Below are 16948 nucleotides of genomic sequence, written 5' to 3' on the forward strand. Positions count from 1 at the left end.
TAATTAATAATACTTTATTAATAATACTTTGATTAAAGTATTTCCCTTCGAAACAAATCAATTTTGGAGACGAAAAACGGCAGGAATTAAATTCAACATCTAATATATATGCTTCTTCTATATTGTCGTCACTCGATTTCGCTAAATCCTGATGTACTTCCTCCCTACTTTTTTTTAGATTTTCTTTCTTCAAAAATCTGAATTCTCTTTCCTCTATTTCTATTAACTTCTAACTTTTATTTATAAGACTTTATCCGTGAGGTATAGGTGTAAAATTAGAAATTGATAGAAGTAGAAAGAAGAGGATATTCGGATTTCTTAGGAAAAAAAATCTAAAAGAAATGGGGAGGAAGTAGGTCAGAGTTTAATTAAGTAACGACAACAGGGAGGAAGTAGGTAACTAACAATAAGTAGGATAAGAATGGAATAAATAGAGTAAAAATAAAAAAGGAGAGGTATAAAATGTGTAGATTTATTGTACATAGAAAAAGATTAGATAGGAATAACGAGAAAATATTGTATGTACATCGATATTGATACATTAGGAATTAGATTTAAAAATAGTCAGCAGGATAGATGAATTATGAAAATAAGGAAAAAAAGTGTGTACCAAGTCCCTTTCTTGGCTTGTGCTGAAAAAAAAAAAAAATTCTTCTTCTATAACTTATTTTTAACTTAAATATGAATATATCTCCAGAACTCCAAGAAGGGATCATCAATTTAACGTTCACGAAAATAGAAAACAGAAATCGACTGTAAATGTTCATCTTAAATGAACGAATAAGGAGAAGCGCTAGAAATGAGATTCTCTTATCGGAAATTTTTGTGCGAGATCTCACGCCACGTGGAGCAACGTTCTTTTGTCTGTCGCCTAGTGCTCGCAGACGAACACACGGCACCTAAGAATCGGCCATGGTAATAACCGCCTCGGAGCACAAAGCTCCGTGTGGCACGTAGGTGGAAGTCGTATCGCGGAATATTACACATTAGCATGAAGCGCGAAACGAAGCCCGCCAAATGTGCCCTGCCAAGAGTCTGGAGTCTCACGAGCTGCGACAAACAACCCGCGGTAACTAGCGACTCACTTCCCTGGTCCTGTCGCCGTGCCCCTCATCCGACTTCTCGATACTCATCGATGCCGATGCTTCGAGATATTTCGCGCCCGGTAGTTCCAAGTAATTACCCAATCAAGGTGTCGGATACGCGGTCAAAGGGTTAACTTAATCGTCGACGGAACGGAAGATTTGCCTACCTCTCTCTGGAGATCCCGAAATTGCCCTCGACAATTACCTTCATTGCTTGCTTCGCAAGGGATGTTCGCGGAAGATACACGTAGCTGATGCTAGATATCCTTAAATAAGAAATTGGACATCGCATACCTTAAATAAGAAATTGGAGAGTTTGCATAGTTAAATCTGTAGTGTCGAATTTAACCTAATTTGAGTCGTCGTTTATTGTTTCTCAATTATATTGTTATCTTATACTAAAACAATGGAGTTAAACGGTTTAAATTAGGTTTAATTTGACACTCTATATAATGATAACAAGTTACATTTTAAATTCATTAACGGTTATGAATTACTTTTCGGAAAAAGAACAGCAACGATTTATGTTTATAAAGTAACTTTCTTAATTCTGAATTTGACATTATGAATTTGCATCTCGTTTGTGTCATCCGTGTGTCAAGGTCCGCTGAATAAATTTTTTGCCTCGTTTGGAATTGAGCCGGACGTAACACACGTGATTCGTAACGTCAACAATTTCTGCAATATAAATAATCTATGAATATAAGAAATCGTTATACAATGATAATATCTGAGAACCTGATCGTTGATGGCCTTAAGCAAAATTGAAATGCATGCGCGCATTTTTATTGTGGTAAATATTTACGCGTGTCTCGTTTCCGAGGTGAGTCTTTCACGACGAAGGAATCATATCGACAAATATTTCCTCGCGAGGGAAACCCACGTGCGACTTTTCGAGCTCGAGACACAAAGGACGGGGGAGAGGAAGCTCTACGCGGGCGAAACTTGGTGAAATTTACCATCAAAGGGGTAACACCCTCTACGAAGGTCGTAATATGCCGAAGAAATTGTTTTCCTGTGATGTTTCGACCGAATTTAGTCGCCACGAAGGGACTTCGCCAATTACGTACTTAGATTACCACATTGCGCGTTTAATCGGCAAAATGTATCTTACAAGAGAGAACGGTGTCATTAAAAATTCTTCAGTTAATCGATCATTATTCGCATGAGGTATCTGACACTTTTAATATTGTATTATATTTCAATTTTTATTATTCTCTTTGATTTTTAATTAAATAAAGAGTGATAATATTTTAGACATTCTTTAAATAAAGATCGATGCGAAAAAATTTTTTTTTTATTGTGAAACAATCCAGTAAACAGCTGACGTTATTTGTTGTCAACATGACGACAGCTTGTCAAATAACGTCAGCTTGTTTTGCTGGAAATTTGGGCTAAATACAATAATGTGTATAAATACAGCATTCATCTATTTAGCGAATTTACAAGGCTGGGAAATTCTGTGGATTCATCCCACGTGAATAATGAAAGATTAATATAAAAAAATAATAATATTAAAAAATAATTTTTTGTAATATTAATTTAATTACTTATTTATGTATATATTATTGTTGTCTATTTCAGCATTGGAAGCGATCTCTTGGATGACCTGGGAGATGACGCCAAATCAGTTCGCACAAACGACGATAGTAAGAAGTAAGTACATTGTAAAGTATAAGAAAAAAAAATTATTGTTCGGGATTCCCGAGCACGCGATACAATCGATTCGAACTTGTAACGCAATCGTTGATTACGGTGATTATGTAGTATTATGTCAGATATTGCCAAGGTGAGTGCTACCTTGACCTACCTTGATTCTTTACTCCGGCTTCATCAGCGACGTCACTAAATCCGATCATCATGTATTATCAGCCACTGTCCGATGCGAAGCTGTTCCGCAAAAACAGTTGTTCGATTGCGAAGCGTCACGCTTTTTATTGCTCGTCTATTACGCATTAACAATTGAATTATTTTTAAATCGAAGAATTTGCAAACATTTAAAGGAATATTAATATTCCAAAAAATCTCATAAAACCCTAAGGAATATTTTGAACCTTCGAATACTTTGTCTAAACGTCTCTCATCTTTTAGAAATAAAATGTTCGTATGATTTGGAATATAATACAAGTTATACATATATTATATTATAATATATATATTTGTATAATAAATATTGCATTGTATTATATCGCTCATATAACAATGACGTAACTGAAAAATTATCATTTTTTAATTGTTTGTAAAAAAAATATAAAGAAAAACAGAAAAAACATTCTTTAAAAGGACATACTTTTATTCTTCTATAATCAGTTATTATTAAAATTTATATTTTAAAATTAATATTACAAAATACTAATAATTCAAAATTCAATATTCAAATATATTTCTTGGAAGACTTTGGTCTTTCGAGTTGTATCGTTGTAGCAAATGAGCGTGTATGTATATTTGGTAACACATATAGATTGATATCCGGTGGAAATTTCAACACAGAAAGAACTGTTTTGCTGAAGTATTAAAAATTTAGCGAAATACAGATCTGAAAATAATTTCGTTGGATTATCAAAACAATTATGCAGGACGCTTAAATGATTGCTATAATGTCAAAACTTTTTATAGCATTGCTCATCATGCTTGAGATTCCTACATTGATTCCACTGATTCCTATTAAAAAAGTTTTGTTAATTGGAATTCAGGTAGATTCAATCAGAGAGTTACTACAGTCAATTATAACTAAATCTATCAAATAGTCTAGTTGAGATTATTAAACATTCAATTATTACGATATAATTCAGAATTTTGACTCATACGCGAATTCGTTTTGTCTGTAATTCTTGTTTGTACATCAGAGCCTTTTTTTCAGAGTATGTAATTATTTTAATAGTTTAATAAAATTATTTTCAGATCTGTATCTAGAGAAATTGCTAGCTACTTCACAAAATCGTTCTTTCCATGAAGGTACTTGTTTAACATGCATTCTATAAACTCACTGAGGCCAGATATAAAAGTCTGACGGATATTACGATAACTATTACGATATGTCCACTTCAATCGAGCATAATTATGCGATATAATAGTCCGAGTCCGGCATAGAGTCGAGACCAGTTTTTTTCCGCCGCACCGCAACGATTTCCGCCGTGCAATTTATCTCCCCCCGGGCGCGATATGAATGCAAATTCTTGAGAGACAAATCAGCATGCGCTCTGAAAAGACGTCGTTTTATGGGTCAAATCACCCTTTTCTCCTTATGTGTAATTGACACGCGGCCTCGTCGGTCGCCGATCTCGTTGCCGCATAATTCACGCGACTGCACGAGTATGTTGAGTTTTCTGGAGAACTCAGCTTTAACCCTCCGGAGCTGACATTAAAATCTGCAACATAATAATTACTGACGCTCTGTGAGATCCATGTAATTTATGTTGATCAAAAGACTCGTTTTCAAGGGACCAAAGTGACGCAGCTTATGTAAAAAAGAGTAAATACTAAGTTTATTTTAATAACAATAATTCAAATTTGCAGATGTAACATAAAGAATATAATTGAAAATATATAGTTGAAGAATATATATCATAATTGAGTGAATTAAATAAATCCACCGTCAATTCCAGAGGGTTAAAGACCAACGCGCATGGCCCCGGTCCACGTGGATGAAACCTTCGCAGAAAAATCTGCTGTGGTCAGCAGAGTACCTTACAACAGCCATACTACATCGTTCTGTAACTCTGCACATTCCAATCTTTGTTTCCGTTTCTTGTTTACATGAAACGGACGGTGTATGGAATGGGATTCCGTTCACGCGATTAACGCAACAAGCATCCACGTGGATATTTAATCCCTTATTTAAAAAAGACAAAAATATGTGTGAAATATGAGAAAAAATAATAATTTCAGATATATTACTCGATTTGTCTTTTAGAAAAATGTAAAAATGTAAAATTTTTGTAACAGCTTGTATTCGTGTTTATGTTATCGGAAAATGCATTAATGAAATGTCCGATTTGAATTTCCTACTTTATGCAATTAAAATTGTTAGGTTGGACCATGTGGTTATAGGTGATCATTTTAAGATCATTTTTAATTCCAGTACTGGTCGTTGATTAACGATAAAATATAGATACAATATCAGCTACATGTTTCTTATACACAACCATAACTAGAGATATGAACTAGATCACAAATATTATATCGTAATTTTATGAAATCTCCGAAACTTTAATTTTACGAGTTGTCTTTATTTGGATACCTGTTGGTATCAAATACATATATAATACACTGTACTGAGAAAAAATTTTGTTTGAAAATAAACGAACCAGAAGATTTTGGTAACATCAATCAGAATTCTGGTGTTATCTTGACTAGAATAAATTTAATTATAAGTGTTTAATTTGTACTTTTCCAGTTGAATCTACTAGGATTTCAATTAATGCAGTAAGACTTTTTGTTTTTATCCAATGTAAAAATTTCACATTCTTATCTTCGTTATTAAAATTTGGCGAATTGATAGGACCGTTGTTTCTATGCTTTCAGGCAGAACCATAGTGAAATCGAGAAGCGCAGAAGGGACAAGATGAATACATACATCACCGAGCTATCGGCGATGATACCGATGTGTCACGCGATGTCGCGGAAGCTAGACAAGCTGACCGTGCTGCGAATGGCGGTGCAGCACCTCAAGACTATCTTCGGCGCGGTTACCTCATACACGGAAGGTCACTATAAGCCCGCATTTCTCAGCGATCAGGAACTCAAGACGCTCATTCTTCAAGTAAGTCGAACTCGAACGGTAATTGCGTAATATCTACACCGTTAGATATCAAAGGAGCAATAGTACCCAATCCCTTGAGTTAAATAACATTTTGTTATTTAAACCTCCATGTGTGTCAAAATGTAAATCAATCCATTTCTGGAATTAATTTCAAAATAATCAACATCCATATTAAGGTATGCACTTATTAAATAATAAATTAAATTTTTGAATAAAATTTAATACATTTACTGGAGTTAAAGTATTTAACTTTACTGTTTTGGATTAAATTAATGACATATTGAGTAGGAGCAGTAGCGACCTGTAGAAATTATTAAAAATAACTCAAATTGGATATAATTTGACATTATGAATTTAACAGTGTATATACAAATGATTGTAAGAGATTATATTCTAAATTTAATTTCTCGGTTACGGATAATAACGATCAAATCTTATCTTTCTCCTATTCTGCACTACGAATAATTGCGAAAGGTTGACAGATACTTTTACTTTATTTGTATTATCCTATAAAAAGAAATTTGTTTTTATTTTTTTTTATAACAAATTAATATATTATTTGCTCGTTTCATTGTATCGTCATTTGCGTCTCGCTTAGTTTTAGAAGTGATACTTCTGAATAAACTCCACGGTTACGCGTGCTAAACACGATCGTGGGATCGGATAATTCACTGAAACCACAATGCTTGGTATCGTTAACTTGAAATTCATTTATGATACGTATTTTTGCCGCGGCTCGTAAGAGACCGAGCTGGTATCTTTTGTAATCTTTTTGCACGAAATCGAGCGGAGCGAAACCAGCGGATAACTCCCTTTCTCCCGCATGCTACAGACTTTTATCCGGCTTGGTCTCGTGCCGCGGCGCGGCGAAAGGAAAGGTCCGAAGCATGTAGATTTATAGTATCACGCTAATAGTACCTTAGGTCGAAGCGCTCTCAAATCACCTACGCCTTTAATTCCGGACCAATTAGCAGGAATGAGGTTCCAGGTAGTATACTGTTAGATATCAAAGGAGTAATGGTAACCAAATCTCTTGAATCAAATAATATTTTATCCTTTTTAACTTTCATGTGTGCCAAAATGTAAATCAATCTATTTCTTTGATTCTTTTTAAATTCTTTGGAGTGGCATCTCATTCTAAAGAGTGAAAATTGAACCAGTCTTAAAAAAGAGTGGTCTAATTTTCAGTCTTTAAGAGTGAGATTTCACTCTTCAGAGTGAAATTTACTTTGAAAATTTTAGAGAGTATAATTTGACATTATGAATTTAATTTAAGTGCAGAGAATAGAAAGATTTTCTTTTGTAATCCGTAAACGCTCCAGCTTGTACGCATTTATTTATGTTTATGTGAAATTTGACTTCTCTTGATGTATGTAAAGCCACGTATTCACCTAGCGAACGAACACCGAACGAAAAGCAAACGTAAAAATTTGTATTGTTGTTTGTTACATAAAAGTCGCACAAGTTTAATTGCTACATGAAACGAACATCGAATCTGGTCGAATACTAGTATTCCGTACAATCAAGAAAAAGAATAAACTGCTCACAAATATAAACACTAATATCCGAACATTCGCGTTCGGTGTTCGTTCGCTAGGTGTATACATGGCTTAATGTTATACTTGCCCGAATCTTTCTTTGCGTTAAAAAAATCTGTTATGATAACGCATATTTAGGTACACGAAAAGAATGTTGAAATATTTAAAAATTCAGTTAGATACAGATCTGAAAATAAATTTTGTTAAACTCTATCAAATTAGTAATGTAGCTTAAACTGATTGGTTACTAGAATGTGAAACTTTTTGCAGCATTGCTTATGCTCAAGTTTTCTACATAATTATTTTGACGGTCCAACAAAATTATTTTCAGATCTGTATCTACTTAAACTTTTAGATATCTCAGCAAAATCGTTCCTTCCGTGCATAATGTCTGCTCTAATCCTACGTTGTAGCGAACATCATATACATATTATTATTGGATTATTACTTCCCTGAATCTCTCCTCGCGTTCAAAAGAAAATCTTTTGCGATAATAGTACATATCTATAGTGTTCTAATTCTATGTTATAGCAAACGTTACACGTGTTATTATTACAAAAATAATTTTTCTGAAGATTAAAATTCACCGCGTGCCAATGTAGTGACGGTTATTTAGGTGCATGAAAAGCGGCGTATAATTATTCGAAACATATCGTTATAAAGCGTACACTTTGCCACGTCCGCGGAAAACAAGGAAAAGGAATACTTCAACGACCGCGATAACTCCTATTCACCCTAGATTCCATTTAAACGCGCGGAGCTCGGAGCTGGTGCTTGATCCAGATATTTCTCATTGTCATGTGTACATATACACATTTATCTTCTATCGAGGGGAGTTCTTTTCTTTCTCACTCGTTCACGCGCGTTTGCCGTATAGGAAAATATCTGAGAGTGAATGACCACGCCCGACACATACCGAGTCAGATCGGCTTTAAACGTGCTCTAATCGCGGCGTAAAGAGCTCCCCATTGCGAATCGGTACGTTTATTACCATCGAGATCCGGCTGAGCGTGTTACAGTTGAGAATAATGTTAAATCACCTGCCGATTAAACGAGGCAAAAATTGATACAAATGTCGCGGCGCGCACTTAATCCGCGTAAAACTTGCCGTATACAGCGATAAAACGTATGTATGGACTACACGTTTATGGCGTTCGTTTGATACCGAAAGTATACAGGAAAAACGATTTTGCTGAAGTATTTAAAACTTTAGGTACAGATTTGAAATTTTGATAATTTTGTTTGAATCTTGAAAATAATGTTATACACTATATTATCACAAAAGAATAATCCAATCCCCCCCTTAAGTTAAATAGTATTTTGTTATTTTTAATTTTTATATGTATTAAAATATAAATTAATCCATTTCTATAATTAGTTTCAAAATAAACAATGTCCATTAATATGGATTTTGTAATTGTTTCTTTGTTTTTACTTTTTATTTACGCACTTAGTAAATAACAAATTAAATTTCAGACAAATTTAATACATTTCTTTGAGTTAAATTATTTAATTCTATTGCTTTAGTTAAAAACTAATTATACACGGAGAAAATTTTATATTTAAAATTACTATAATATGGTATAAGTAGCTGCGGACATCATGTAAATTATAAGTTTAAATGTTATTTTTATGTAAATTATAAATTTAAATGCTATAGTTATTTTTTTTGTAATAATAATGCAACGTAATTTTTACACTTTTTTATAATAAAAATTTTTTATTACAAAATCACAATTTGTTGAATAAAAGTTAGTATTGTAAAGATAAGTAAAAAATATACGAGCAAATTACCTAGCAAATTTTGTTTACGTACCATAGTAAAAATTAACAGTTTTCATATTAGAGAGAGAATATGGCTTAAGCACTGGTTTAATAAAATAATTACTTTATTTATTATAATTATGTGATAAAAATTAGTATTACCATAATAAAAGTTATATCGGAATCATGTTGTGACGGTCCATCGGAAATATTAGACATAGTAAAGTATTATATAATTTAAAATTGTGTATTAAAACTTAATATAAAATTTTCTCCGTGTTAAGAAACGATTAAAAATAACTCAAATTGGATAATAATTTGACATGAATTTATAGTGTACGATGCTCAAACTGATTGTTAGAATGTTAAAACTGTTTGCAACATTATTTAAGCTTTCTATGTAATTATTTTAATGGTTCAATAAAAATATTTTCAAATCTTTTATCTAGCTAAATTTTTAAATACTTCAGCAAAACTATTCTTTATATAAGTGTACATACCTCCGCGTCACGGTAAAAGCCGTTCGGGATTTAGATATTTCTATCCTGACTTATCCGAACTTTACGAGGGAAACGTAGGTGCCGCGAGTAACAAAGCACAAGAAACTCGGGCATGCCTTTGTTGGGTCGCGCGAATTGCGTTGAATCGCATTGACATGATTAATTAATGAACGTTACATGCGATCGACGATACGTCGAACCTCGCAAACGATTACGTAACGCGGACGTTAGCGTCTAACTAGTGCAACGATAAATAATACGCTCGTGCGGATATTGTAGCGATTGTATTCGCGACTCAGCAAAATTACGAGTGAAATGTCGTGGGCGATTTCGTGTGACTGAATACACGTGCGAAAAACGGCAAGTTGATCCAGCTTATTCCATCAAAATCTCCCATCGGTCGGAAAATCGCTCAAATATCATAATTTGCAGGAAATAATTGCATATAATGTAATCTTTAATTTTTAATGCAAAATGCATTTTTGTCGATGTTATATTCGTTTAACGAGCGAGACCGTTGCGCTTCTTCATCCGAAAATAATTTCTTTAGTTAGTATACGAACAATTTTTTTATTACATAAACAGTTGTTCAGAGTGATTTTTATATTTCAGTTGAAAATCATTATTATTAATCATATATATTGTATATTATTGATTGTATTGTTGATTTTATAATTTATTGGTATTTGACAGCATTTATGTGCACTAAAAAAATGATGTTATATCAACAGCATTATATTTTAATTGAAAATAATTTTGTTAATTCACAATGAACAATGACACTGTTAATTACTCTTATTAACAACAGGTTTTTATTCACTTTACTAACAATAAGTTAGAATAAGAACAACATATATAAAAAGAGACAGTATACCTATATATTCTTCTTTCTCACTCTTGTTTTATAAAAATTGTTTGTGATCAGACTCTGTTATAGAGTCTCTATCCTTTTCCTATCCCTCATTCATTTTCCTTCTCTTCTTATCCCTTTATTCTTCAAAAATCAAGATTCAAAGAAGTGTGACCTCTTCGGCTGTAATTAACGGTTTGTTCTCCACAGCGTAATAGAAAGCAGCTTGCCTTGTTCCAGGCTGCAGAGGGCTTCGTCTTTGTGGTGGGCTGTGATCGCGGGAGAATTCTCTACGTGTCCGAGTCCGTCTCGCAGACTCTTAATTATTCTCAGGTATCGAATTATGTCGCTATATCGAATTACTCTTTAAATTTCCATTATACACTCCGAGATCTATCAGTATGAGGAATATCGCAAAAGCGAGTGTACTAGCATCACGCATAAGAATCTCCGTTCAATGGCTAATTAATCGTAATGTCCATGTTACCATTAGCCTCTGTCTGAGTAACGTCTGCTGCGTATTCATCTCATTGGCTATAAATTATATCTTGTGAAATGGGTATTTATGCAGTCTATGTTTGATTGGCAGTGATCACTATCATTGCTATTACTACCATGTCAAGATTGATAATTTGTGAATTTATCAATTTTTCGTCATTTTGGCATTTCTGCTACGATTTAGATATAATAATTTATCAAATTCAACTAGATGCACTAATACGCATTGATGCTTATTAATATAATGCTGTTATGAACAACAAGCTTATGTAAGATAATCATTAATGAGATAAGCAATATTTTGAAGACTTTTCTTATATAGCGAATTTGATTTGATGCATTACTGGTGCATATTAAAGCTGTTATACGTTATATCTTTTTATTATATCTTCTTTTTATTCAAATTGAACTTCAATAAAATTATCATTTTTTTTATTATTATATATTTATATTAAATAGACATTTTTATCGATTTTGACGATACTTTAATATATATCAGCATGCATTAATGTGTCCAACTGAATTTGCTATTAGATTCTGTTTCGAAATAATGGCTATAGGAACCAAGCAAGCGTTTAAAATGTTGACGTTTAATTGTCTCAAAGAAAAGCACTTTCTTCAAAAATCGGCATATATATTACGAATTAAAAATAGATATTATAAACATAAAGTAGTTTTAATATTATTAATTCTTCATTACCTTCTCAGTGTTCAGGATATCCCAGTTTTATAAATCCGCTAACATTATATGAATACTATCTATACACATTATATTTATAGTCGACTTGTATCGTTTTGAATTTTTACTGAATTACAAACTTTAAGGATCTTAATACCATCACAGGGTGACTTATTGGGTCAAAGCTGGTTCGATATTCTACACCCTAAGGATGTTGCGAAGGTAAAGGAGCAGCTCTCATCCTCCGATCTCAGTCCGAGGGAACGACTGATTGACGCAAAAAGTAAGTATCAGCTGTTGCTGTATTACGACCGCTAGTATATTAAACGCAAATATTGCTTTTTCACATTACGGGTGAGATTTCATTTGTGCGTTTTTGTTGTACGACAAATGTGTGTAGGATAGAGAGGTCCTCGGATCTCTCTATCCTATAGCCAATCAACAGGCTCGAAAAATTTGTCGTATGACAATAACGCACAAATGAAATCCCATCTTACTGTATTTCTAGAATGCGTTCCGTTTCACGTATGATGCGTATGACGTATCATTTTATTTTTCTTTAATATGAAGAATAAGGATAAAATGATACATATCATGCGCATTATAGGGTAACTCCGGTATATACGCCGCGGAAGTTAGAAAAAATAGAAGGAGTAGAGGTAATTTCCTCGCAACTACTCTGTTACATGCCTTTATGTTATATTAATATTGAATTATAATTTTAGCTTCTTGCTGTTAATATTAATGAAATTATTGTGAGTTGAATCGATTTGTCACTGTGTGTGTAACAAGTAGCATCATCATAAATTATAATCTACATAAAATGATTACTGTAAGGCATGTAAAAGACCTATACTAGTGGTTATTTCGTGATACATACGTGTAGAGGAATAGTAAAGCATGTTGTATAGCAAGATACAAGTACTTTGCTTTCGTATTCTCTTTGTTTAGTTTGTTGAAACCCTTGAATTTTTGCCATATATCCCACCCATTATCTATATATAGCAAAAATGCAAGATTTCAAAAAGTTTATTTTTTAATACAAAAACTAAATATTTCGGATTTCTAATATTTTTTTCATAGTAGTAGACAGTACAAAGTTTTTACTGATATAGTTTGTTTATTTTAAACGAACTAGTAAATAATACTCAATAAATTAAGTTGTTGATAGGTGCGGCGTATATACCGGAGTTACCCTATTATTTATATTTATTGAAACGGAACGCACTTTTCGCAGATTTCGACTTGGCGGGCGCCGACCCAGCCGCATGCGGGGCATTAATTTCTCCGGCCATGAGAAAAGGCTTTCCGCCTTCAAAGCTATTAATTATAGCACCTTTCGACGTTGCCTCACGCTCGACGCGTCGATCATTGCGAACGCAAATTAGTTGCCGTGCGCATCTCTTCCACCACCTTTACCCGATAAATGTCAGTCGCTCGGCAGCATTTGCTCGCGTAAGCTTTGCCGATAAACATCTTAGAATTAGCGTGCCTACCAGATAAGAATATTGCGAAAGATCCACGCCGAATGAGGAAAGGAGACGAAGAGTTGCCGAACGAGTCTAATGCCAGGATTCCTCGAATGTTGCATCGCGACGCGATCTGCATGTTAAGCGTTTGGATCGTTAAAGTATATATTTAAGACGCTAGTAAATGCGACATTAATACCATATAATGAATATTTTTCGTGATAGAGATATGAGAGAGACGTGAGAAATAAAGATATAAAAGAGAGAAATATCAGGTAGAAATAAAAAAGGAAAAAAAGGAGATAGAATGCAAGGATACAAGGAAAGAATAGTTTTGTTAAATTATCTAAAAGTTTCGTAGATGTAGACCTGAAAATAATTTTGTTTGAACCATCAAAATAATTATATATAGAAATATGAAATTATATATATCAAATTGGCTGCTAAAATGTTAATCCCGCAAACACAATAGAAGCAGTAAACAATAGAAGCAGTCTTAAAGAATTGACCAATCATAATCGATAATTCTTCTCACATTCGACTATGATTGATCAATGTCTTAAAGCTTAAGGCTTACTACACCTTTTGTGTTTAAAAGGTAAAACTTTTGACTGCATTATCATCAACTTTTAAGCGTTCTACATTTTTGATGGTCTAACAAAATTATTTTTAGATCTGTATCTAGCTAAATTTTCAGAATTTACTTTAGTAAAACCATTCTTTCCGGTATGAATAAAATTATTAATCGTCCGTTGATGGACCGTTGCTAATTTTCGTAATTTTTCAGCCATGTTACCGGTGAAAACTGACGTGCCCCAGGATGTGTCACGACTTTGCCCCGGTGCGCGGAGATCCTTCTTCTGTCGGATGAAACGTAAAGTCGACGGGGTCCGTTGCGGTGAGATGCAAGTGAAGGAGGAAGCCGACGCCACCGCTAGCTGTCATAGGAGAAAGAAGCAACAAAACGTAGGTGAGTGCGGCTAATTACCCAAAAAGCATAATTCATTCGGCAATGCGGAACAATCGGTAACTCGAATCGATCATCATACGTGAAAAGAGCACGTATAAATAAATTTATTGAGACATCACAAGTGTTTTTTTTTTAACTAGAGGAAGAGCTTTTATTGTTGATTAATGAATATACAAAAAAAACGATTTTATTAACAGATCTAAAATTTTATTCGATACAAATCTGAAAGTAAATTTGTTGTACATCAAAATAATTTTGTGGAAATTGAAAATGGTTGTAAAAATATTAAAATTTTTTGTATTGCTTATCGCTTTATAATTTGCAATATAATTATTTTGTTAACACAATTATTTCGCATAGTTTATAAAACTGAGAAAATATATTTACCAAAATTTGTATGTTAGTATTAGTAAGCATTAATTTTATAAGATCTGCTTTGACCGAAAATAGAATTATTTTTCTTAATAATTATTTTATGATTCAATAAAATTATTTTTCAGATTTGTATCCAACAAAATTTTAAATCTTTTAATAAAATTGTTCTTTTTGTATATTTTTTTTACAAAAATGATAACACAAATGTATTGTCCGAATATTGTGATTATCACGTATTTTTTTTAAATGAACACAATACTTTTTTCTAAAAAAAAAAAATAATTCTAAGTCGTGTCCTTTGTCCAATGACGGATTCAATTTTCTTTCAAGAAGCAAAGCTCCTTGCAGTGCGAAAAAATATGACCGTGACGATTCAGGGTGTTTGTATCGGGGATGCAAACGCGTCTTTTGGAGAGTCACACGCACGATCGGAGACACGGCACGAAAATTTGTCGCATGGCTCGTCAAAGGTGAAAAGTAGAAACCGTATACAGTATCGCAGCAAAACGCCGGTGAAAGGATCGCTGATATATCCTCATCAAATATCTCACCGGCAATCGTAAAGTCCCGATACTTTCCCCTTACTCGTTCTCTACAATTTCGTCTCATTCGTCCCATCGTCTCTTCACTTTCTATACGTGTAAAATATAACAATATACCTATAAAATGTAATGTAAAACTAATTATATATACTACGATTTATAAATTCGAGAATGCTTGCGATTTTCTTGCATTTCGAAAAATTATATAAGTATTTCAGTGAAAAAAAGTTGTAGAGAAATTTTCAAAAATATATTTTAAAAGGAAGATATATAGCTGTAAATTTTTTTAATCTTAGAATTTTTTTTTTAACTTTTTGTGATGCGAGAAAATCGCAAGTGTTCCTGAATTTGTATAAACGGTAGTGTAATTTGTATCATTTATAAAGTTTGCGAATTCAATCTCAATCGGCGAATCTGCACAGAGACGCGTCTTTTTTAGATTGGAAGTATTGCGTGATTCAGTGCACGGGCTATCTGAAGTCCTGGGCGCCCGCAAAGATCGGTCTCGAGGAACAGGAGGGCGAGGCCGACGGCGAAGCGTGTAATTTGTCCTGCTTGGTAGCGGTAGGCCGAATCCAAACGGCGATATCGACGGTCACGTTGCCGTCGAGGAAGCCCCATTCGAGACCCATACAATTCGTCTCGCGACACGCAATGGATGGCAAATTTCTGTTCGTGGACCAAAGGTATATCGAGATTGTTACTGGACCATTAAAAACGATTAGCATTATCAAAAGGTAGATAGAAGACGTTAGCGAAATATTTGTAGTAATTGCGATATACAATATATTATAATATCTAGTAATACATTACATGTAATCTAAATATAATACATTGAAAAAAGGAAATTTGCTATTCTTGGCTTTCTTCTTCAAAATATACAGTAACAAACATGTCTCATAAATTTTTATTTATATTCACATGTATTGTTATTTATTTCTGCTTATATTATAATTTCTAAAAGAAGAAAACTGCTAAAACTATAATTAAAAGCGAATTTATTAATTGTTTGTTATTCAGCCTTATTTGCAATTAAAAAATATGCATTATAAAAAAAGACATGCATAAATTTTGGAATATCGATAAACTATATATGGACGTCTTGTATATATTACAGAATTATCTTTTTCCTCATATAGAGCTACTCCAGTATTGGGCTTTCTACCTCAGGAACTGCTGGGCACCAGTATGTACGAATACTATCATCACGATGACATTCCTCATCTGGCAGAATCTCACAAAGCTGTGTTGCAAACTTTCGAACGCGTTACCACGCAGGTGATTAACTGTTGTTCAACGTTATCACTTCGCAATTGTTCTTCGCGATAATCGGATTAAAATAAATTGTAAAGTACTAGAATTGTTAATACCCATACGACATGCAAAGACTCCTCATCGAGAACGTACCAGGTATGTAAATATGAAACCGGAATTTTTTAATAGAAAATTCACGTTTATTGCATGAAAATGATAAAAAATATTTTATTCGAAGTATTACCCATCGCTAGCTATACATTTTTCCCACCTGTCTGACAATTTGTGGACGCCAAAAAAATTGTTGCTCTTTTGAGCCAAACCAGTCATCTAGCCATTTTCGTACGAAGTGGAGCGCTGCTGAGCAAGTGCGTGTCCCATCGATGCAAATAAGTAGTAATCGGACGGAGCCAAGTCTGGTGAGTAAGTCGCATGCGAATTTCCCAACCAAACGCCTCAATCGTTTCCTTGCTCAGTTTTGCTGTGTGTGATGGTGCATTATCATGAAGCAAAATCACTTTGTGTTGCCTTTTTTGATATTCCGGTCGTTTTTCACGCAAAGCTTGATTCAAATTGATCATTTGTTGTCGGTAGCGTTCAGTATTAACGGTTTCGCCAGGTTTTAGCAGCTCATAATAGATCACACCTTTCTGATCCCACCA

General features: G+C 33.6%; 1 protein-coding gene across 3 annotated transcripts in view; it reads left to right on the forward strand.

The window, feature by feature from the left end:
- The window catches only part of cyc (basic helix-loop-helix ARNT-like protein cyc), a 31049-nt gene that overhangs the window by 11647 nt on the left and 2454 nt on the right, over nucleotides 1–16948 (forward strand). For 2 of the 3 annotated variants that reach the window (XM_018521074.1, XM_018521076.1), the window contains exons 4-10: nucleotides 2670–2741; nucleotides 5610–5847; nucleotides 10740–10832; nucleotides 11842–11959; nucleotides 13933–14115; nucleotides 15472–15718; nucleotides 16172–16310. In XM_018521074.1, coding sequence (XP_018376576.1) covers nucleotides 2670–2741; nucleotides 5610–5847; nucleotides 10740–10832; nucleotides 11842–11959; nucleotides 13933–14115; nucleotides 15472–15718; nucleotides 16172–16310 — 1090 coding nt within the window. The remainder of the gene's footprint in view (nucleotides 1–2669; nucleotides 2742–5609; nucleotides 5848–10739; nucleotides 10833–11841; nucleotides 11960–13932; nucleotides 14116–15471; nucleotides 15719–16171; nucleotides 16311–16948) is intronic. The other variant, XM_018521075.1, reaches the window with a different exon arrangement.

The sequence above is a fragment of the Trachymyrmex cornetzi genome, unplaced genomic scaffold (assembly GCF_001594075.2).
Source record: "Trachymyrmex cornetzi isolate Tcor2-1 unplaced genomic scaffold, Tcor1.1 scaffold96, whole genome shotgun sequence".
Taxonomy (NCBI): domain Eukaryota; kingdom Metazoa; phylum Arthropoda; class Insecta; order Hymenoptera; family Formicidae; genus Trachymyrmex; species Trachymyrmex cornetzi.